The sequence below is a fragment of the Sinohyriopsis cumingii genome, unplaced genomic scaffold (assembly GCF_028554795.1).
Source record: "Sinohyriopsis cumingii isolate HCF-2022 unplaced genomic scaffold, ASM2855479v2 utg003075l, whole genome shotgun sequence".
In the NCBI taxonomy this organism is placed as follows: Eukaryota; Metazoa; Mollusca; class Bivalvia; order Unionida; family Unionidae; genus Sinohyriopsis; species Sinohyriopsis cumingii.
In genome coordinates this window covers 100,943-125,007 of record NW_028316388.1, presented here as the reverse complement: position 1 = coordinate 125,007, position 24,065 = coordinate 100,943, and the positions used below count along the sequence as shown (strand labels likewise).

At 35.0% G+C, this 24,065-nt stretch overlaps 1 protein-coding gene across 1 annotated transcript in view; it reads right to left on the bottom strand.

Moving 5' to 3' along the window:
* Positions 1-980: 980 nt before the first annotated feature.
* LOC149769890 (cilia- and flagella-associated protein 47-like) overlaps positions 981-24,065 on the bottom strand; it is a gene marked incomplete at its 5' end in the record, with an annotated part of 123,966 nt that continues 100,881 nt past the window's right edge. The window contains 10 exons of the mRNA XM_089949694.1: positions 981-4,664; positions 7,665-7,833; positions 9,865-10,026; positions 11,268-11,439; positions 12,731-12,999; positions 15,504-15,732; positions 17,502-17,658; positions 19,043-19,259; positions 21,188-21,295; positions 21,629-21,804. Of these exons, the coding sequence (XP_089805820.1) occupies positions 4,446-4,664; positions 7,665-7,833; positions 9,865-10,026; positions 11,268-11,439; positions 12,731-12,999; positions 15,504-15,732; positions 17,502-17,658; positions 19,043-19,259; positions 21,188-21,295; positions 21,629-21,804 (1,878 nt within the window). The remainder of the gene's footprint in view (positions 4,665-7,664; positions 7,834-9,864; positions 10,027-11,267; positions 11,440-12,730; positions 13,000-15,503; positions 15,733-17,501; positions 17,659-19,042; positions 19,260-21,187; positions 21,296-21,628; positions 21,805-24,065) is intronic.

The window sequence follows — 24,065 nt, the reverse complement described above, 5'->3', positions numbered from 1 at the left end:
CAGACAGAGGTGAGATGGCAGTGATCCGTAACGGAGAGCACTTTAGACCACTCTGCCACTTGGGGACCTGATCCCATTATACAGCGTTCTACTGAGCTTAAACGAGTGGTTGGTTGCAAAGGGAAGGTAATGGACAAGAGTTCTTGCCCTTTGTGTGTGTGTGTGTGTATATATATATATATATATATATATATATATATATATATATATGTATGTATGTATGTATATATATATGTATGTATGTATGTATGTATATATATATATAGATATATAGATAGATAGATAGATAGACTGAAAAGATAAATTTGTCATTGGGAGGTTGTAGTGATTATATTCCCAATGTTAATGTGATCAGGTAAGAGAACATATTTACTAAAAAATTTTGCTTTCACCTGTGATCATCGCAACCGTAGTAGTGTTATGTAAAAGAGTCAAATCCAAAATAAAGATCATGATCAGTGGCTGCAAACCAATTACTTTGTTCATCTGGTATTCTAATTCAAATCTGGCATGCATCATTTTCCAAAGTTCTCCTCCTGAGAGGTAATGGTCTGCTGTTCTGGGAATAGTCAATAAGATTGTTGATCATTGGAATGGCGCTGAAACTAATGTACATAAAAGTACAGCCTGTTGTCAAATATTTATAAATTTGTTTTGCCACAATTTTGTTGTGATAGGGTTTAATGCCATTTTTCAGTACAAGATAGGCTATACATGGTGGCCAGTAAAAACAGTGGAAGAAAGAACCTGGGAAAACCCCAGAATTCACGTACCCACATTGGCAGAGCATGAGACTTGAACTCACGCAGACAGAGGTGAGATGGCAGTGATCTGTAATGGTGAGCGCTTTAGACCACTCGACCACTTGGGGCCCCACCACAATTTTACACAAAATAATTTGGTTGTGCACCTTTGTGATTTGGTCTGAATATACAGTCATAAATTAAACTTAGAATTCAGGGCAAATAAAGGATCAAAGATAAGAATTTGAAAGGTGTTAATATTATCATAGCATCCAACAACAAAAATTATTTGCTTCAAATAACATAAATACAAATTGTTTTCTGTTATTATCACAGTGAACTACAATGCAAACCATCACAAACATTGTACATAGTGTAAATAACTTTATTCCCAATTTATTCTGTAAAGAAGTTTTAGATACTTTTATTACCTTCAAGTCCATACTTTCAATAGAAAATTGCAAAGAATTCATAAAGGCACTTTGAAATCAAGAATGCTCTTCAAAATTTCAAGAAAAAAATTGATGATTGTACGAAAAATGTAAGATAGTATTAGAAAATAACTGTGTATATTAATATTGATTCTGCTGCTGAGGGTAGTCTTGTAAAATGGAAAAGACCCCATCCTATTAATATCCCTAAATATCCAAACAACAAGAATACCCCTTCAAACTTCGTTATGCGTGATGCATGCACTTGAAACATATCAACTACTTGTGATGAAAGTGGATTCTAGGGTTTTTTTTCTACTATTAATCTCGTGCAGAATTTCAGAGTGGCATCAGAATTTTTTAAGGTATATCTCAAACTTCAAAGCCTTTCGTCATCTGAAGATGGAGTGTTTAATGAGAGACTTGGTTGGCCAGGTGTGGAATTTTTGTCTTAAAGTGGTATACAACCATTTGTGATCAAAAGAGAATTTTGTTTTTAATTGAAAAACCTGGTATGCAAAATTAGATTCAAGGGGCATTTTGTAGACATGTAGTAAAATGATGCCAATGCCTTTTTGGTAAAATGGTCCAATAGACCATAATTTTGAGACCTGTGCTTCAAGAAACCACCCAGATGTTTTGTACAATATTAATGATGTGTTAGCAATTAAATAATGCTATATCTATAAAATAACACAATTAAATAGGATAATTCCGAGCTTGGACAAATGTCTGAACTGCAAGGATGATATCATGTACCAGTTTTGTTGTTGACTAGCTGTGTATATTGTTATTGCAGATGGTCAAAGACAAGGTGACATACATGCCTAACCTAAGCCCCCAGTACCTATTGAAACTCTACACGAGGATGACAATCCTTTAAGATGGAATACTAATAGCTAAGATTTTCAATATGGCTAGACTTAATGGGTTGGCTTAGGAATGGGTCATGCACCTTTTAATGTTTTAACTATTCAGTTGGATTGGGGTGTTAGCTTTTACAAGAATGGGATTTTTATGAATATATATGGTATGGATTTTGGCAGAAATCACATATGGGGGGGGGGTTGGTTGTTGAAAATGGAAGGATTATGTGGACAACTTCAAGAAAGAGTGCCACCCATATGATCATTATGCAGTTGGGAGTATACACATAAAGGTACTGGATGTTCAATCAATAACGAAAAGGTTGAAAATTATTTGGTTTTGATTATACATATATATCTATTTACACACATATTAACAACAAACAATGTTTGAAGCAATATATATAATGTAAAAATCTTAAATAGGGTTAAAAACTAGTAAGCTTATAATAATGCTTATAGTCTAACTTAAAATTACAAAATATATTTATACTTTCATAAAACATCAGTATCTTGAAATGCTGATTTGGTTTTAAATACTTGTTTGCATGATGGAACATTATCACAGGTTTTTTCATTAATGTTCTTCATATGTAAAACAAAACATTAGCCTTTCAGTCATATGCATAAACTCTAGAAATGCTTGATACATTGTACAGTGATAATCTGATTTCAGAATACAGTCTTTGTGCAATGCATGCAATGCAGAGGAATGTAAAATCCTCAACTTGCATGAGATAGTGTCAGTTTTAGATTTGTGTGAGATAGGGCCAGTTTTTGTACCTTTGTGAGATAGTGCCAGTTTTTTTACCTCTGGACATAAATGCTACTACTGCCATCAATGAGGGGCATCTTGTTTCCATAGTTACAAAATAAAACTAGAAGTCTTATAAACTGTGAAATAAAATACTACTAAATCATTTAAGTTGGAGGATGAGATCAATGTAAATTACAATAGTTCCTGAAGAAAACCAATTTAAAAAAATGAAGATTTCAAGTTGGATTCAATTTTTAAACCTGATATGTAATAATCTATACATGTATTTAAACTATTTCATACCAATATATATATACAAGATCTTACAGACACTAAAATAAAAACTTATTTATATATTAATGTATACTTAAATCTGAATGTACAGGGACATATAAAAATTAAACATGAAAAGTTCAACAATACTGCATCAATACACAGCAATAATCAATACATTTTTCTAGACTTTACACACCAGTAGTCAATAAAAACGTCTAGACTTTACAAACTAATAATCAATACAGCCTTTTAAATTTTACACAACAATAATTAATACAGCCTTCTAGACTTTACACAACAATAATCGAAACGGCATTCTACACTTAATTCGATCTCTATCTTTATGAAAGAAAATAGTATTAAATGGTCCATTCCTTTTTTAAAACTACATTTTTCAATAATAGCCTCCTGTTCTGATTCCAACGTTTTAATTTGGATAGCAATATTTGAAATATATAAAATCCATTCATTAACCATACTTTTATTTAAATGTTGCAATGTATTAATATGCCTCGTAATCAAGAATATGGATTACCAGACGTAATCCGATGCAGTGACGAGTGTTTTATGGCAATCATTCAGTTATTAAGTCTAATTTGTATCTTGCACAGATATGAACAGAGTCCTTTAGGTAACATTTGTTTATCTGACGTTTGCATTAATTGGTCACATTTTTATACAACAATCTTTGTCAGATAAAAGCAAACAAAAAGCTGAGTCGTCTACAAAAGCTAAATAAATGCAGCACTTGGTTTGCTGTACAACAAAAACAAAAAAAGGAAATGTAATTTTAAAAAAATCCCACAACCAGTGCAGGGAACCAAAAACTTACTAAAGCATCAAGAAAGGAAAGCAACATAGAATAAATACTTGCTAATAAGTTGAGTCCAAATGCAGACTACATACCCAGATCAACCTTCACATAACACTAGCAGATCTAAGTCAATGCAGCTTGCTATGGGTAATCAGAAGAGCAAATAATACAGACCCTGATCTGTCAGGGCATTATGTAGTTATGTTGTTTGTAGTAGGACTTTAATTATAAGGGAGTTTATGCACTACGCTTTCTTAAAAAAATTCTTCATAAAATCAGTGTTTTGATTCATATGTGCTGCTGGGATGTTATTTTGTTTATTAAATCCGGAAGATTTCCAAAGAATATTTTGGCAATAAAAGCATCATATAATTATGGAATACCATAGCTGCTGTAAAACATTGTGGTTCCTTGTTTTAAAGCTATATTTTAGCGCAGAAATTATCATACATTATAGCCTATCAAATGTTTAACAAGATTTAATTATCAAAAGATCTCAGTTATTACAAATGGATATTAATTAGAAAGTCTCCAAATCAGATAGGGATAATGGCAACTTCAACCAAGCTTGGCTCTATATATAATGGGTGCCCCTTTGACTGGTGAAGACACAGCTGTGGTCTTTAGTTTCATGTTCTCAAGGATGTAGTTCTGTTTCTCTTGGCGTTGTCGTGGATCAGGATGGGGGCCTGCTATTGGTCGGGAGGACTGGCCACGTGGGGGAGTGTACTCTGGTAGAACACCTTTAACACAGTAACTCCACTGCATGTCTGGGGTCTGAAACAATAGGAAAGCTTTAAGGTCAACAAACAAAGGTCAGGGTCATAGTGGTTAAGAAAATAAGTTCTACAAGTTACATCTTGTTAGTTAAACTGGCCAGAAGAAAACTTATGGGATGGTCTGTTGTCCATCCATCCAAAAAGGATACACTTGTTATTGTTACTCCTCCTAAACAACAGTAAGGACTGCCTTGAAACTTTATACACACATTAATCTTGAGGTTGAGTTGGTTGTGAACTAAAATGGTGTACATCCAATATGGCTGCAGCAGTGGCCATCTTGAAAATCTTTTTATTGCTATTCCTCCTGAATGGATGGTCACTAAAAGTCTTACTATAATGTCCAATAGGTCTTGGTGTTGATCTGATGTCCAATATTCTTGGAAAATATAGTTATGGAATGATACTGATTCATTCTCTACATGGCTGCCTTGCTTTCCATTCTAAGAATCTTCATATAGCTATTTCTACATATCGTTATATAGTTTGGTTCAGAATGTAACTGGTGATTTGCATCTGATGTATAATAGTGGCCATCTAAAAAATTCTTGCTATTACCACTTGTGCATTAAAGGTGGCACCAACATGGCATTTTCACTTTAAAAAGTTCTTGCAATATTTAACTGACTGACAATCGATATAATGCAGATTCAAACACCAACATATCAATAGTTTTGTGAAGGAGTTTTAAAAACCAGACCTAACTGACCTTTGGAATGAAGTCAAAAGTCACTGGTTTCATTTCTGTACTTACTGAGATCATTATGTAGAGTTACCATATTTGAACTTTAAAAAAAGATATACATGTATGTATCTGTATCAGTACGCGTATAGAAATTTAAAAACTGACATTAATTGTTGTGCTTGTGAAAATGCTGAATACAATTTTATGCTTCCTGTATGTTGATGTTTGAATTGTATATCATATTTGTGTCATAATATAACATGCAATAAAAACAAATTGTGTATACGAGTTGTTTAGTTTCGTCTTTATCGCCTAAGCTTGATTCTATTTTTAAATAAATAAAAAAAAATAATTGGAATCCTGCTTCATTAGTGCTGAGTTTACTAAAATTTTCAAAATTGAGCATTTACTTGTAACAGGTGTTAAGTAGACAAAACACCACCCTATACGTTAAGTTCTGGAATGGACCTAACCCTATTAACATCTATAATTGCTAAATTGGATTTCAACATCAATTATTTCAAAACTGTAATAATATTTTGTCTTTATTAGTCTTGACACTGTACATAACAGCAAGCTATGTCCTTCCATTTATTAAAACTGTTGTCACGCTAACTTCAAATAAAAATCATTTTGTACACATTAGTGATTTTATAACACCTGCACAATGTAATGACATTAATGAAACAACAAATCACACTAATCAACAAACAAAGGTACAAGTGGATGCAAATATATCTCCTGTCAATGCGCCTGTAGTGGCTAAGTTGAATGTGCCATTATTATTTCTTTCTTTTTCTTAAAGATTGTGATATGTGATCATTTTGTATGAATTGATATAATTTAAATTTCCTGGTTTATGAATGATGCCCTTATTAAATGTTTAATCCATGCAACTGTGGATATATGCTAACACAGTATAAAACATGTAAATAATTCCCTTCAATCACTCAGGGTTGCTCCATTTAAACATACTAGTTACCCAGGGAAGGCAGTTTTTTTGAAAATATTTGCTTGGATAATTGGATTCCACAGAGTTCATATTAAAATGAGAAGAAAATTCTAAATTGTATCCATGGGTGAATACCTAACATTAAAAGTGCTTTCCCTGGGTCCCAGGTATGTTTTACTAGAACAACCTGCAGGCGACTTTGTATAAATTGTTTATTTATTTCTTGTAACTTTAATATATTTTTCATAACTTAATTAAATTATTAAATGTATATAAAAAGTACTTGTTTTCTTTGTATATGACAATTATACATGTATGATATAAATTTAATGGATGCAAATACATACCAAAAAATTTATTTTTAAATTTAGATTTATTTTACTGACGCCATACTAGAAATTCTGATAATTAATAAGTATGCGTAACTTTTGTCCTATTCTAGCAAAATGTCTTACTGAAATTTGTTGGGATGTTTGTTCTTCCTCACAGATCAACACCAATTTCTATTTTATCAAGCATTTCTTTAATGCAAGATCTGAAAGAATCTTGCAATTAGGAAGGAATGTTCCAGAAATATTGTTGAGAATATTTTCTGATGAATCTTTGGCTAATGCTACTGATTCTGGTATTTTCACAATAGCTTGTGAGCCAAAGCAACAGTACCTAACTAAGTAGGTGGAGCTTATTGTTAAATGTCGGAACTATCCATACTGCCAGTAAAATAAGAAGTGTAAATGTGATTTTAATTAAACAAGGAGACAAGCTGAATCCTATATGGGACATAACTTGTGTTATGATACAAATACACACGAAGTTTCAACAAGATATCTTGAAAGACTCTGGACAGATGGACACAATTTATAATAAATATGGGGATAGCTCTTAAAATGGTAATCCTACAGACTCCATTATTTACAGGACAAAATGTCTAGCTGTCGTACAGAAGCATACAAAGTTTCATAAAGATATCACAAAGGGTTGTTGTTGTTGTAGGGTTTAATGCCATTTGTCAGCACAAGATAGGCTATACATAGCGGCCAGTATAAATGGAGGATGAAAAACCCGGGAAAACCCACACTGTCTGAATCCAAGCTTTCTCACATACCCACATTGTCTGAATCCAAGACTTGAACCCACACAGACAGAGATGAGATGGCAGTGATCCATAATGGTGTGCTCTTTAGACCACACAGCCACTTGGGGGCCCATCACACAGGGTTCAAGAGATATTTAACTAAACAAAAGTGTGATGGAGGATGGACAACCTTTCTTTAGTATACACTCCCCCACAAAACCTTGTTTGCAGGGGATATGAATGTAAATTAGGATATTACCTTTAACTGTTACGAATTAAATATTACCTGTATAACTAATCGTCCCTGATATAATTTTCCATATACACTCGGAAGAAAAGAGACTTGAAGAAGTGTTCCACCAGAGCCCTGTGGTAGAAGCTCTCCAGTTTGTGGAAATACAAAAAATTCTGGGTCACTTCCAGCTGCAAAGTAGGCATTGAATTGGACTGGACTGCTGCAAGAAATAATTAATTTGAATGTCATTGTACCGTATATACTTATAAATCTAGTTCAACTGCAAACAAAATAGATCATATAATGCACTGGCAGAGCATGATCGATGTTGTTTGTTGTACTGATTACTCCAAATAGACTGCACATTCCCAGATCTGCTGGCACATTTTGTGATATCAGATAGGGGTCAGTGCTGATTTTAGTTGGATTCAACTTATAAATGAGTATATATGGAAAAAGTGTGAGATAAACTGTTGCTAAAAACTGAGACCTTCAATTATCTATTATTTTATTCCTATAAATGATCATTTTGGCCATTATTTTGTGGAATACTATTGGCATTTATATATTTGGATCCTATTGGCCTTTATTTTGTGGAACACTGTATGTTTCATGGATTTCATGGTTGCTACAAATCATAAACATAATGACTCAGTGAAAAAACCCACCTATAAAGAAAACGGACCCATCCCCCCATTACCAACCTAAAAAGAAAATGGGACCCATTTCCCCCTTTGCCTCCTCCCATTACCAACCTAAAAAGAAAATAGGACCCATTTCCCCCTTCCCCCCATTACCAACCTATAAGGAAAATGGACCCATTCCCCCTTTGCCCCCATTACTAATCTATACAGAAAATAGGACACATTACCCCCTTTGTCCCCATTACCAACCTATAAAGGAAACAGGACCCATTACCCCTACTACCAACCCATAAAGAAAATGGGACCCATTCCCCCTTTGCCCCCCATCACCAACCTATGAAGAAAATGGGACCCATTTCCCCTTTGCCCCGTTACTAACCTATAAAGAAAATGGGACCCATTCACCTCTTTGATCCCCCCATTGCCAACCTATAGAGAAAAGGGGCTAATTTCCCCCTTTGTCCCCCATGACCAGCCTATAAAGAAAATAGAACCAGTGATTTCTGCATGATTACTTGAGTTCTCCACTATAACGAGAGTCACCAACTCTGTGGAGAGCTTGAAATTAAAAGATCAATGTCACTGACTGAAAGACCTGGATTAAACTTTGTCATGGCTTGAATTTGTAGTAAGGAACAAGTTGATTGATTTGGGGGTCAAAGGACAAGATCACTGGCAGAATGAAGAACAATGGCTTCTACACAATAATATCAGTTTCCTACACAGAAGACTACTAAACAAGGGGTGGGCATACAATGTTCCATTCTTGGGACTCTTGTATAGAGGACAACTAAACGAGGTGGGCATATAATGTTCCATTCTTGGGATTTATGTATAGAGGACTACTAAACAAGAGGTGGGCATATAATGTTCCATTCTTGGGACTCTTGTTTAGAGGATTGCTAAACAAGGGGCAGGCATATCATGTTCCATTCTTGTGACTCTTTTATAGAGGACTACTAAACAAGGGGTGGGCATGCAATATTCCATTCTTGGGACTCTTGTTTGGAAGACTACTAAACAAGAGGTGGGCATATAATGTTCCATTCTTTGGACTCTTGTAGAGAGGGGTGGGCATATAATGTTCAGTTCTTTGGACTTTTCCAAAGAGGACTACCAAACAAGGGGTGGGGATATAATGCTCCATTCTTGGGACTCTTGTGTAGAAGACTAGTAAACAAGGATAGGCATATAGTGTTCCATTCTTGGGACTCATATAAAGGACCACTCAACAAGGGGCAGGCATACAGTGTTTCATTCTTGGGACTCTTATATAAAAGACTACCAATCAAGGGGTGGGAATATAATGTTCCATTATTGGAACCCTCATATAGAGGGGTGGGCATATAATGTTCCATTCTTGAAACTATTGTATAGAGAGGTGGGCATATAATGTTCCATTATTGGGACTCTTGTTTGTTGATGCAATTTGTAAACAGAAAAGAAGAAAATTAGAATTATAAGGATTAAATGATTAAAGTTTGAGTATTATCAAAATGAAAATTGTACCTAATCATGATCACATTAAATAGAAAGTCATTCAGACTGTATGTTAACTTTGCGTCTGACTGGTGGGTGCAGTACATACCAATAAATGCAGTACTTACTTGGTCTGACTGGTTAGTCTAAATACAGCACTTGATTCCTTTCCAAGTCCTGATGCCTCTATTGTGATGACATCATCCACAGGTGGTTCATCTGCAACAAAACGAATCGGGAACTTCCAAACACCACCCTGGGCTGCTTTCACCTCAAGCGTTGCATCATGGCTGAAAATTATTTCATTTAAGTTTGAAATATGAATTCTGAAACCTAGAACTCCACAGAAAATACACTGTAAATGATGTCAAGAAATTGTCCATACTTCATTATTTTAAAGTTCTGTTGATACTGTTCAATACTATAAACTCTGAATTTGGATATGCTATAATTCATTATTTTCCCTTCAATCAAAACTATATATTTTGGAATAATATGTGACTATACATAAAACTTATTTCAGTATAATGACTAACAAAAAACACCTGTTATTTGACTCACTGTTAGAGTTACATACACATTGTTAACCTATCATTGGGGATTGGGTACCATACATAGTTTGTACAAGTCACATCCAACTACATAATCCATAGAACTGGATCTGCAATCACATAATGTGTACAAGTCATATCCAACTACATAATCCATAGACCTGGATCTGCCAGCCGAAAATCTTTACAAGTCATAGCCAACTGCATACTGCATAGACCCAGATCTACCATCACATAATGGTTGCAAGTCACATCCAACTAGATGCTGCATAGACCTGGATCTGCCATCACATAATCTGTATAAGTTGGATCCAATTACACACTGGATACACCTGGATCTGCCATCCAATAATCTGTACAAGATGCATCCAACTACATACTGCATAGACCTGGATCTGCCATCTGATAATGTGTACAAGTCACATCTAACTACACATTGCACAGACCTGGATCTGCCATCGGATAATGTGTACAAGTTGCATCCAACTACATACTGCATAGACCTGGATGTGCCATCTGATAATGTGTACAAGTTGCATCCAACTACACATTGCATAGACCTGGATCTGCCATCAGATAATGTGTACAAGTTGCATCCAACTACACATTGCACAGACCTGGATCTGCCATCGGATAATGTGTACAAGTTGCATCCAACTACATACTGCATAGACCTGGATCTGCCATCTGATAATGTTTACAAGTCATATCCAACTATACATTGCATAGACCTGGATCTGATTTGATTTTACTATATGATGAAATATATCTGGTATTAATATAGGAAAAGAAAATATCATTTCTTAATTTGGTAACATTAATACAGCAATATTAATGTGTGATACTAACACAGATGGCTTGGAGTAAATAAAATATAATGATGTATATTATTTAATATCAAGATATTATTGGAGGCCCACAAAATTTACTGTTTATATACTTCATATTGACAAATAGATTTTTTTGGTAAAGAAACTTACTCCATGGCTTTGAATGGAGAAAACACAACATTAAACACCAGGACAACCAGGCCAGTGTTGGAATCCCGATGTTGACGAATTAGATTCAGAGCTACACAGTTTCTGAGGTTCTCTCTTCCATCACTGTCTTTGTATGTCAACTCATGGGTAAATTCATCTGCAGTGGCCAGGGCTGAAAGGGTGATAATTCAAACTTAAATGTAAAAACAAGAGCTATTAATGATGGGCCCATTGCAGGGCTGAAAGGGAGATAATTGAAACTTAACAGTAAAAACAACAAGAGCTATTAGGTCTCACTGGATAGTTTCGTATTTTGACACCTCCCTAATTTTTAAGGTAGAAGGCATTAACCTATTTATCATAAGCCTATCATTTATAAGTTCACACAGAAGCTAAATCTGTAATGTGGTTTAGATTTACTTTGAGTTAGGCATGAAAATGGGTTGGCTTGTTTGGTGACTGTCTGTCAGTTAGATGACTAGCACTGGAGATGAAATGTATAACTTGGGCTGCAAATGAACAGCTGACTTGGCTTACATATTTACGTATGTCTGCTACAGAGGTAAATACCTAAAAATTGAGATGGTTGAGGGGTGATGAAAAGTATGCTAATTTGTTATAGTACTAATGAACTTTATTCACGCATAAGACACATACTGATTCTTTTAGGTCCATTATCACAGGAAATTATTCAAAATAGCTCTTTGCTGTCAAAATGAATGAAAAATTGAGGGGTTGGTGGCAGTGTTGGTTCAGTATAAAAGCTACCAGTTGTATCAGGAATTAACCTGATTGCCAGTCAAAGTCTCACATGCATGCTTTCTACAAAAATCATTAGTTTGTTTTTATTTGTTTTTCTCATTTTTCTGCAATAGGTTATTGACAGATGAAAATTCACCAGATAAACTGTCCATTGAGACCTTAATGATGGCCCATTGCATGGCTGGAAGGGAGATAATTCAAACTTAACAGTAATAACAAGAGCTATTAATGATGGGCCCATTGTAAAGGGCATTACTCACTACAGGGTTGAAAGGGAGATAATTCAAACTTAACAATGATGACTACATTGAGCAGAACCCTAACAGTTCCCTATCCATCCATCTAACTTACTGATTAATCAATCTGTTGATTTCCCACTCCCTTTTCTGTCTTGCCTCATGATTAGATAACTAAGAGCTAGTTTTTTAAAATTAAAGGAGAAACAATCAAGAACAATACAAGTTTCGGAAACAACAGAACTTAAGGCAGCGATAATAATTTTGTCTCCAATTTCCATTAGCACATTTAAATGCTGTTACACAACATAATATCACAAAGCATTAGCTGCTTCACACGGGATGGAAACAAATTCATTCTTGTTGATTATCATTCACATTGCAAACTTACTAATATATTGCTGATAATATTTTATCCTTGGTAAAACGAGAAGCTAAAATGATGCTAAATCTGAAAGCACTTACTCTCTCCAACAACTATTCCATCAGGTACTTTTGGCTTTTCATTTTTTGGTGTTACAGATCGCTTTTGAATTGATTTGTGTGGTCCTGATGTGGAAGGTGCCACACCAGCCAAGGTGACCTCTAGCCTCTCTTCAAGGCGCTCACGTGCTTTACAGTCTATGACGGCACCATACTGTTCCTTTATAGGTCGTGACTCTGGGATGCCATGGATGGGGAATATCCAGCGTATTTCACTTAATCCATCTGAACCTGTTCTGGATAGCTGGAATCTGGAAGGAAAAATAATTTTTGTACAATCAGATAATAAAAAATGTATGTAACATTTTTTCCTGGGTCTGAGAAAAGATGGTAGAGATGATATTTGATATAATTTCCTTATTTAGGTGCTATCTGATTTATCAGAGGGAGATATAATGGCTATTTGATTTATCAGAGGGAGCTGTGATGGCTATTTGATTTATCACAGGGAACTGTGATGGCTATTTGATTTATCGCAGGGAACTGTGATGGCTATTTGATTTATCACAGGGAACTGTGATGGCTCAGTTGTTAAGGCTCATGACTAAAAGGTGTGGAATTTGATTCCTACTATTGTGTTAACTCAGATCAGCTGCCATAGTGCATCCTTGGACAAGGTGCATTATTCAACTTGTTTCAGCACAATTTAATTTCAAAGTGTTGTCAGGGCACAAAATGCCACATTAAGCCATATATGATACATCATACCTCATCTTACAGTGATCAGTTTCAATATAGGCTCATATTTCTCTTGAAAAGTGAAGAAGTCTGTCAAAACCTCGTGTTTCATTGAAATTTCTTATAATAAAAAGAAATAACTTGTCAAAACCTTGTTTCATTAAAATAATCGAAGACACTTGATATATCTTGAAAAATTATCTTTCGTTTTTTTGTTTACGGTAATCTTAAAACAAATCGTTTAGTATTATGAGCATATCATTTGATCAGATATTTACAAAGATAAAATATGGCCCTTTCTATTTCCTTTGGGCCTGAATTGGAGTTTGCAGGTTCAAGCAAAAATCTTCCATATACCATCCAACCCAACCACCTCTCTGAAGCAATGACCCCATTAAGTGACCATTCTTGCTGCTTCTCAAACAATTTACGCTTGTTTTATTAATCTGTAAAGTGACCACCTCACACTGCAATCAGCAAACATGATTATCTGACCAAAAATCCACCACTGCCATTGTTGCTGCTGTCCCTTCCTTACATCTGGTTCTATATCTGTGTACCACAGTGTACATGTATGCATAGATGAAATACAATCAAGTTAATCAGCGACACTAGTAACATGCCTGGAGTTAATAAAGCACAAGGTTTGACACTGGATGGGTGTAAATTATATAAGGTTCTTAGAAAAGAACAAAAGGTGCCTACATATGAAAACAAAAACATGAAGGACTGGACATGAACACCCTAAGAAAACATATTGCAATGGAAAATTATGAAATGAACAAGCTTGGTTGGAAATAGTTTCAGGATGCATTTTCAAGGAACAATATGCATATGGTCCAAAAATAGGCTTTAAAGTTTGTAGTAGCACTCTGAAATACAAAATGTACCCCCTTAATGGCTGGCATTAGTGTTGTCTTAAATGGAACAATACTGTATTTCAAGAAATGTCAAGTGAACAAGCAGACTACTGTAATGACAGTAAGTCTCGGGACATTATAAATCTTGGGACACCTTAATTATTTTCATTTTGTTTACATGATACTTGTAATTGAACTGCCACATGGCATATGGCAATCTTGCCAATTTGTCTTTACATTTTTGTGTCTATAAGTGCTGGGACAACTTTTGAATTTTGTACTATTCCTTAGATAATCTCTTAAAAGAGCTTTAACTGCATATCTATGATGCTGATTGTGTATTGCAGCCTTAGGATCAATCAGTGGTTCAGGATCCAATAAATATTGTGCCTGGGGCCCTGGGGCTACCAGAATGCTGGCTGTGGACTATCATATGTTGAAATCATAGAGATCACTGTATGTTGATGACTTATGCATACAACCTTTAGATTTGATCATTGGTTCAAGATCTAAAACCTTGTGCCTGAAGTTCCGGGCTACCAGAATGCTGACTGTTGGCTACTATATACTTAATCCAGATTGCCCAATGCTGTATAAAAGGGCTTCCAGAATGCTGGCTGTGGGCTATCATATATTTAAGCCAGATCATCCAATGCTGTACAAAAAAGGATAACTACTGAAAGACTATCATCTGATTCTGACAGTTCTAAACAGTTACATAAGCTGTTTTACAAATAGGGCTTGTGGTTTTCTATGGGTGTTTTGCAATCCTTCAGTTCAATAATGACATAAAAATACTATAGCTATCCAAAGTATGTAACACAATTATTTAAGAACTTGTATGAAGTAGCTACTCATATTCTTTTTAAATTGCTGGTTTTGGGGAAAAAGTATTGTGGTGAATACAGACAACTTTGAAAATTTCAACAATACTGATAACAAATTCTGAGGACATAATGATCTGAAACTATTTTTTATACAGAATACTGCACAGGTGTTCCACTGGCGTGTGATTAGGTAAACATGCAGGCAGAATGTGTTGGTCAACATTTTAATGTTCTCTCTGTTATGTGGTTGCGTAAACATGCAGGCTGAATGGGTTGGTCAGCATTTTAATGTAATCTCTGTCATGTGATAGCTGATGCACTTGTCACTGATGTCAGTAAATATAAAATAACAAATATTTAGTGAGAAGAATCTAATCTGGACAAATTTACCCTTTGCTGTCTTTGGGTGCATATTGCCACTTTCCATTATTCTCTTTCCGCACAATAACAGTACATATTGACTCGTACATCTTCATCTCAGTGGGAGCAAAGCAGACAGGAATATCTAGGGTTGACTTGGGGCCGACACGAATGCCCTCCTTGTGTTTCAACAGTAGACAGAAGGCTGATTCAGGCTCCGAATATCCACCAAGTAGTTCATCTAACTGCTTGTTTTTGTCTGAAAGAAAGGTGAATAGAGTAGTTCATCCAATTGCATGATCTTGTCTGAAAGATGGGAGTCCATACAGTCCAGAGTTTTTACTTGATCAACTCTTGTGTAGAACAAATATAAATAAAGTGTGTTACTTCACAACATCATGGTCTAACTGAGAGACATAACCATGGGGCAACCTTGGTAAAGGGAGAAAAAGAATTATAAATTATATAATATTCCAACAGGTGTCCATCTTGACCCCATGACTCCATACAGAGACATAAGCCTGTGTACAAAAGCAGGAAAAGAAAAAAAGGTAAGTTTAGGATCATCATAAATTCCAAATTTGATAACAAGTTCATTAAAAGATAAGAGACCTTCGTATTGACACCATGACCCCACCAAGGGACTGACCCTGATGTAGGTGAAGTAAATCCATAAAGCCAGTATTTGAAAATGTATTATTCCAAATGTGAAGTGAACTGATTATGGAAGTACTAGATCTGTCAGTATGTGTGTTTATAGTCCAAGTTTCCTCTGAGCATTGCCACCCAATTTTTGATATTTGGACATTTATGTTGGAGTGTAGGGTCAGAGTCCATTCCCTATCGAAAAGTTGGAATTTGCCGACACCATTTCATCAAGATATACCTGCATAAAATTGATAGGATTATGATTTATTTTCTCAGAAATTGTGATCATAGCATTCATTATGTCTCTAATCCGCTGACAGATGGGTTGAGAATACATCGTTGCTGAAATTTGACCTGGATCTGGCCATTCGCATTCCTAGTCACGTGACTAAACAACCCTCGCAACCTACACGTCAGTGACATCAGAGATCATACAGTCATGTGATACCAACAATAAACCATTTCTAGAGTTGCTGTAGGAAAACAAATTGAACATATAAATGAAAGTCATGCAATCTTTATAGAAAAAAGAAAAAAATATAATCTTTGGATTTTTTTATATTGTCGATATCATGTGGCTGTATGACCTCTGATCTAATTGACATGTTGGTTGCGAGATTGGTATAGTTATGTGACTCAGGATGCAAATGGGTAGATCCAGGTAGAATTTCAGCAGCAACTTACTTTCATCTCGTCTATCAGCGGATTAAAAACGTGACGAATGCTATGCTCATGATTTTTGAGAAAATAAATCATATTCCTATTGATTTCATGCAGGTATATCTGGATGAAAGGTCTTTAATGTTTGCTGGGCCAGCTAGTAAGCAGCTACTCCATGCTGATACCAAATGGTGTCGGTGAATTCCAACTTTTTGATAGGGAATGGACTCTGACCCTAAACCCCAACATAAGCATCCTAATATAAAAATGGGGGTGACAAGGGTCAGAGGAAACTCGGACTAGTGTGTTTACAGAATACACCCTGCTGTAAAATTAACAATCTGAAAATCTTAAATGTCACATAAACTATTTTATTTCAAAAATGGCGATAACTTTTGAAAAGCCCGTTGGACACAACCCATTCTTTTAGAAGATACACTGTCTAGTCATGATACAAGACACACTGTCTAGTCATGGTATGAGACACACTCTCTAGCCATGGTACACGACACACTGTCTAATCATGATACAAGACACACTGTCTAGTCAAAACATGATACAAGACATACTGTCTAGTCATGATACAAGACACTGTTTAGTCATGATACAAGATACACTGTCTAGTTATGATACAGGAGAACAATGTCTAGTCATGATACAAGGAATACTGTCTAGTCACGGTACAATACACAATTGGTAATGCCAGCATTCCATACATACCTGCCAACATCACTTGGCAAACTACAGCATAGTCCATGGGATTACGGAATGGAATAATCAAGGTGGTGTTTGATCCAGCCACAGTGTACACACTGACTGGGTCTTGAATTAGAGGTAACAATCCAGTGCCTGATGCTACAAACACCCATTCTCCCAACTGAAAGTATTAAAATTGCTTTTATAGGATATAAGCTTGCATATTTTATAAATTTAGCACAATCATACTGTTTTTGGTAACAACCTGCATTTAGCAGCCAATTAACCAGGAAGACATGACGTATTCATTTCCTGATGAAGACTTTACTTAGCTTAAAACATCAGTACATCCCTCTTTTGTCCCACCCAATTTCAAACTTGAATATCACTATCAGTCCTTTCATCCATTATATTTATCTACTGTCTATCAACTACTTGATCTGTAGATAGACAGAGATTAGCTCAATTTCCACTCATTAAGAAATCTGCAAGACTTGAAGTATAAATTCACAAATATTCCACTTTGTTTTCTACTATTTTGTACTGTATGTACACAACATACGGAATATGATCTTACAAAATGTTCTGTTTATTATATCCATATGTACATGTAGCTTATTATCAATGCTTTATTATTATTATTATTTATTATCATTATTATTATTATTGTTATTATTATGTGTGCAATTTTGTACATGTACTCTGTATGTAAACATGCTTATACAGGTCACACTGACCTAGGTTTTACTTATGGCTGTAGTCCTGATGAAAAATTTACATACCAAGTCATATAAATCTACAAGCATTACTGACCTAAATGCAACTCTAACTTCTTTGTTGACACCAGACTGAAGGATGAATGTAATGAAGGCTAGCTGAACAAACTTCTAGACAAACAGCATTGATCCACAAGCTAGATTTGCAGTCAAGTCAGAAATATTGTACCTACTGATAAAATCCAATTTGTACTGCCAATAAATAGAAATTATTTTATAGCAAAATATAACTACTACCCAAGCTTCTAAAATAGTCTGCCCACAGAACTAAGCTGTTTAATTTCATTATGGTAAGCACAGATCTTGCAGTGCAGAAATTGGGATGGTTTGTTCAAACATCAACTTTATAAAGCAGTGCATGTAATGAATTATTTATCCTGATACAACCATCAACTTAATCCTCATACTCGGATACACCTCTAGTAACAAACCCCTTGATGCACAGTCACAACTAATCTTGATCAATCTGACCAATAAAATCACTGGCATGTTTTAGTCTTACGCCTGGTTCAAAGAATAATTACAACCAAAAATGGGAAAGAAAGTAAGGCGCCATTGGAATGGTTCATTTTGATAGTGGAAAGTAATGATTGTCAAAAATCTATACCAGAGATTATATATACAATATGGGGTGTGTAACCAAAGAGTCACCTAAGGTACAAGACTTGAGACTATGGTGTAACAAGAATGGAGTTGATGAAAAAAATGTTTGTAATTAAAGTTCACAAACTCTGCATTGATCATTTTAAGTCAGGCGAGTATTTTAGGACAATTGAATTAGTTACGTACTTGTTCACTGTGGAAAATTATTTTAGCTAGGTGGTCTCCTTGACCTAGAGTTGACGGCATGAAATGTAATGGGACTTCAATGTTTGAGAATGGCCGCAGTACAATGGGTCGCTCATTATCACGTTCCAAGGAGAAGTTGTTGCTGTTGGAGATGGTAGGAATTAGCTCTAGGGTCTCTTCAGTGGGGTTATCTAGAACAATGTTCTGCTTTGTCCATCTGAAAGGAATAGACACTTTTTTTATCATAGTGTACTAATAATAAATTCACTATTACTACTGTACTAGCATGGACTTTACTTATTTCTTAATTACTTGTTACAACTGCGAAATTTTTGACAATTATTGAAACTCATGGGCTTAGTTGGATTTCAATTGGTTTCATCAAGCACTTTTGTACTGAAGAGAACTCAAATGAGTTTGCTTCCCAGAATTCCATGTCATCATTTAGAAAAATTATGGCCACTGAATGTCTATTCTTTGAACTTTGATTTTCCAACACATTAGGTCCTCTGTTTGAGGCCATGTCAAACAAGCAGTTGTGGACAGAGCCATTTACAATACATCAATCATTAATATCTCTAGTTGTTTTTCATTCTGAGTCTGATAGCTGTATTAAATTATTTGTACCACAGTATATATCAATACCTCAGTATTAAATAATATATATATATATATATATATATATATATATATATATATATATATATACACACAGGCACATCTGATAATCAGTATCACTAATTAATATTGGTTTATTAATTACTATGCATCATCATGATAAATATTACATATCAAGGTATCAAATAATGATATTTAATTATATATACCATGATATTAATCAAATTACGCATCAATATTAAATACTATATACTGCAGTATTAATTAATACCTCAGTATTAAGACAAATATACCATGATTAGTACAGCTTTCATATTCGCCAAAATTCCTGCCTGATTAATCATATACATTGCAACATCCTAATTATTATTTAGTACCATGGCATATATTAAATAATATCATACTTTACATCAGTAATTGAGGTATTAAGTACTTAATACCATGTACTATTAAAATTACAGCATTTTGATTAATGCCAGTTTACACTGTTAGTACTGCAGTACATAATATTGTAGACATAGGTATCAATGATTTAATACACTGATATAAATTATTACATGCAGCATTTACATATTGTACACAGAATTTTCAATGATTTAATACTCTCATATAAATTGTTATATGTGGGTATTGTACACAGAGGTACCAATGATTTAATACACTGATATAAATTATTATATGCATTATATAAATATTGTACACAGAAGTATCAATGATTTAAAACACTGATATAAATTATTACATGCACTATATAAATATTGTACACTGAAGTATCAATGATTTAATACACTCGTATAAATTATTATATGTAGATATTGTACACAGAGGTATCAATGATTTAATACACTCGTAAAAATTATTATATGTAGATATTGTACACAGAGGTACCAATGATTTAATACACTGATATAAATTATTATATGCATTATATAAATATTGTACACAGAAGTATCAATGATTTAAAACACTGACATAAATTATTACATGCACTATATAAATATTGTACACAGAAGTATCAATGATTTAATACACTGATATAAATTATTACATGCACTATATAAATATTGTACACAGAAGTATCAATGATTTAATACACTCGTAATAAATTATTATATGTAGATATTGTACACAGAAGTATCAATGATTTAATATACTCGTATAAATTATTATATGTAGATATTGTACACAGAGGTATAAATTATTTAACACTTCAGTATAAATCACTGCATGCACAGTATGTATTAATTATTACTGTTGTGTGTACATATCATGGTGCATAAAGCCCAAAACACTAACATGCTAACTAGGATAGAAAGGCAAAGTGAGAATACACTAACCATGACAGACATAGAGACAGACTGAAAATACAGCAGACAACTGCCATCCTGGTTGTTTAGTTTGTGGAGGAAACTTGACTGATACTATCAGACTATAATTATTCATTTTTAGACTCAAGGTAAAATATCAAGTAACACAGACTGACAGACAGACAGACATGCTATTACAATCAAACACTAAAGTACCCACCTTCCCAGTTCACACTCCATGTGTGGCAGAGTAGTCTGGGGTGGGGACTCAGCTGTTAATCTAAGACTATACCAGAATTCACCCACAGACTCGTGGTAAAATATCAGACTAAAAAAAGAAAGAATACATAATAATGAAAATGACGCAATAGGTGTGGAGCAGTCTACCTAGAGCCTGGCTGTCAATGGTCATGTAGATTCAGGGGTCTAGCAGTCAATGGTCATGTAGATTCAGGGGTCTAGCAGTCAGCTTGGTGATGGAATGACCAAAATCTCAACTATTATAATTTTACAGAATTCAAACGTTCAGTTGATAAAATAGCTTTATCTTGAAATTTTTACAAAATGCTATTTTCTGAAATTGTGAATAGTTAAATTATTTGGTTCTAGCTATCAGATACATGAGGAATGAGGTTTTAGTGATGTAAAACCTCCTACTTACCTTCCCTTTATTGTTCCAATGATGGCTGGAGCATATGTAAGAGTGTAGATATCTTTGCTACCAGGTGGCAGTGTGATAGATGGATTGCCACTGAGGTGTTGACCCTGGATGGTTGCCTCAAGGGTTATGGTCTCTGTTGTTGGATTTCTAACAATCACCTCAAGGATTGACTTTTTCTGAAGAAGAGAAAATAAATGAAAGGACAGTAAAGAGGTAAAATAGAAAAGCGTATACAAAATCTCTGTACAATTAATTATTCATAGATGCAGAACTAATTAGTATAAATAAATCTAGTGATTTTTCATAATTTTATTTGATGAAAACTAAATAAGGAAAACATTCATAATTGACTGACTAATTTTTGTATTCAGGACATAGGTATCAATGACAACCAGCAACTAGAGATAGCCTGCCTAGTATCTCCTATGTAGAAATCAGCTAGGCATGTTGAGATTATTGGCCACTAGGTCTCAGTGACCTTGACTTTTCATCACAGTATGTGGTCTTAAACTAAAATTATGGTGCAAAAATCATCAATTTCTTATAAAACTTTCCATGACCACTGACTGCTAGACCCCTGAATCTACATGACCATTGACTGCTAGACCCCTGAATCTACATGACCATTGACAGCCAGACCCCTGAATCTACATGACCATTGACAGCCAGACCCCTGAATCTACATGACCATTGACTGCTAGACCTCTGAATCTACATGACCACTGACAGCTAGACCCCTGAATCTACATGACCATTGACTGCTAGACCCCTGAATCTACATGACCATTGACTGCTAGACCTATGAATCTACATGACCACTGACAGCTAGACCTCTGAATCTACATGACCACTGACTGCTAGACCCCTGAATCTACATGACCAATGAATGATAGACCCCTGAATCTACATGACCATTGACTGCTAGACCCCTGAATCTACATGACCATTGACTGCTAGACCCCTGAATCTACATGACCATTGACAGCCAGACCCCTGAATCTACATGACCATTGCCAGCCAGACCCCTGAATCTACATGACCATTGACTGCTAGACCCCTGAATCTATGGGTTTCTTTACTGACCAAAGTGCAAGTCATCCATAAAGTTTGGTCAAGCAATTAACTCCAGAATGAAGTTATTCTTTAACATCCGTTTTGTAATAGCCACAAGGACTTTGACCACTGGCCTTTTGATCGCCAAAATCAATAGGTCTTTTCCAAGCACTCTGCAAACATTGGTCGAAGTACTTAGTTTAGAGCTAAAGTATTATACACAAAGAAAATTCAGGCTTAGTGACTGCCATGTGATACTTAAATCAAATAGTTTCTTAAATATCCAACTCACAAGCCGTCACTGAACATTGGTATAGTTGCAGTTGGAGAACATAAATTTTGTTCTGGTGAAAGTAAAGTTGGAGAACTTAAATTTGTGTTCAGGAACCACTACTGATCTTTCAGCATCAATGACCTTTTGAACATTGAATGAATATGATTCTTCCTTAACTGAAAAGGAAGCTATCTACACAGTTTGGTCTTATTTCAGTTAGAGCAACCTTGACCTTTGCCCATTTAAACCTGAAATCAAAAGGCTTATTTCTTATCCCAAGTGTAACCTATCAACAAAATTTAGTCTACATTTGTGTTGGAGAGCAAATGTTATAGTGCAGAAACCATTTTTCTTCTTTCAGTCAGTGACCCTGACCTTTGACCTTCTGATCTGAGATCAAAATGCTTATTCCTTATCTTAAGTGCAAGCTATCCATCAAATTTGGTCCAGGTCTGTGATGTTGAACTAAAGATATTGAACATAAACCTATTTTCTTCTTTCAATAACAGCAACCTTGACCTTTGCCTCCCAAATCAATAGGCAAGCTATTCCCAAGGTCTGACTTTTGATCTTCTGACTTAAAAAGATCGACAGACTTTTTTCTTACCCCAAGTGTAAGCTATCCACAAAGTGTGGTCCAGGTCTTGATTCAGAGCTAAGTTTTATGTGCATGAACAACATTTTCAATGTACAGTGACCATGACCTTTGTCCCCAAAATTAATAGGCTTCTTCCTTACTCCAATTGCAAGCTATGCACAAAGGTTGTGATATGTATGTGCTATAAAATTAATGTTGTTGTGCAGAAACCATTTTTCAGTAGCCTTGACCATTGACCCTGAAGTCAACTGGCTTCCTCCTTACCCCAAGTGCATGTTATCCACAAAGATTGGCAAATGTATGTACTGCACATATAAAATTATGTGGAATAGGAAAAGTTAACAGACACACTGTATCATAGCATAACATGCTCTGCCATATGGGGAATTAAACATAAAACTAGGGCAACTTCCATGACATATCATGGTGAATTCCCATGCTTTTATGGTGTATTTCCCCTCAAACACCCCATCATGACCTTGACAGAGCAATCATAATCCAAAACCTGTGTT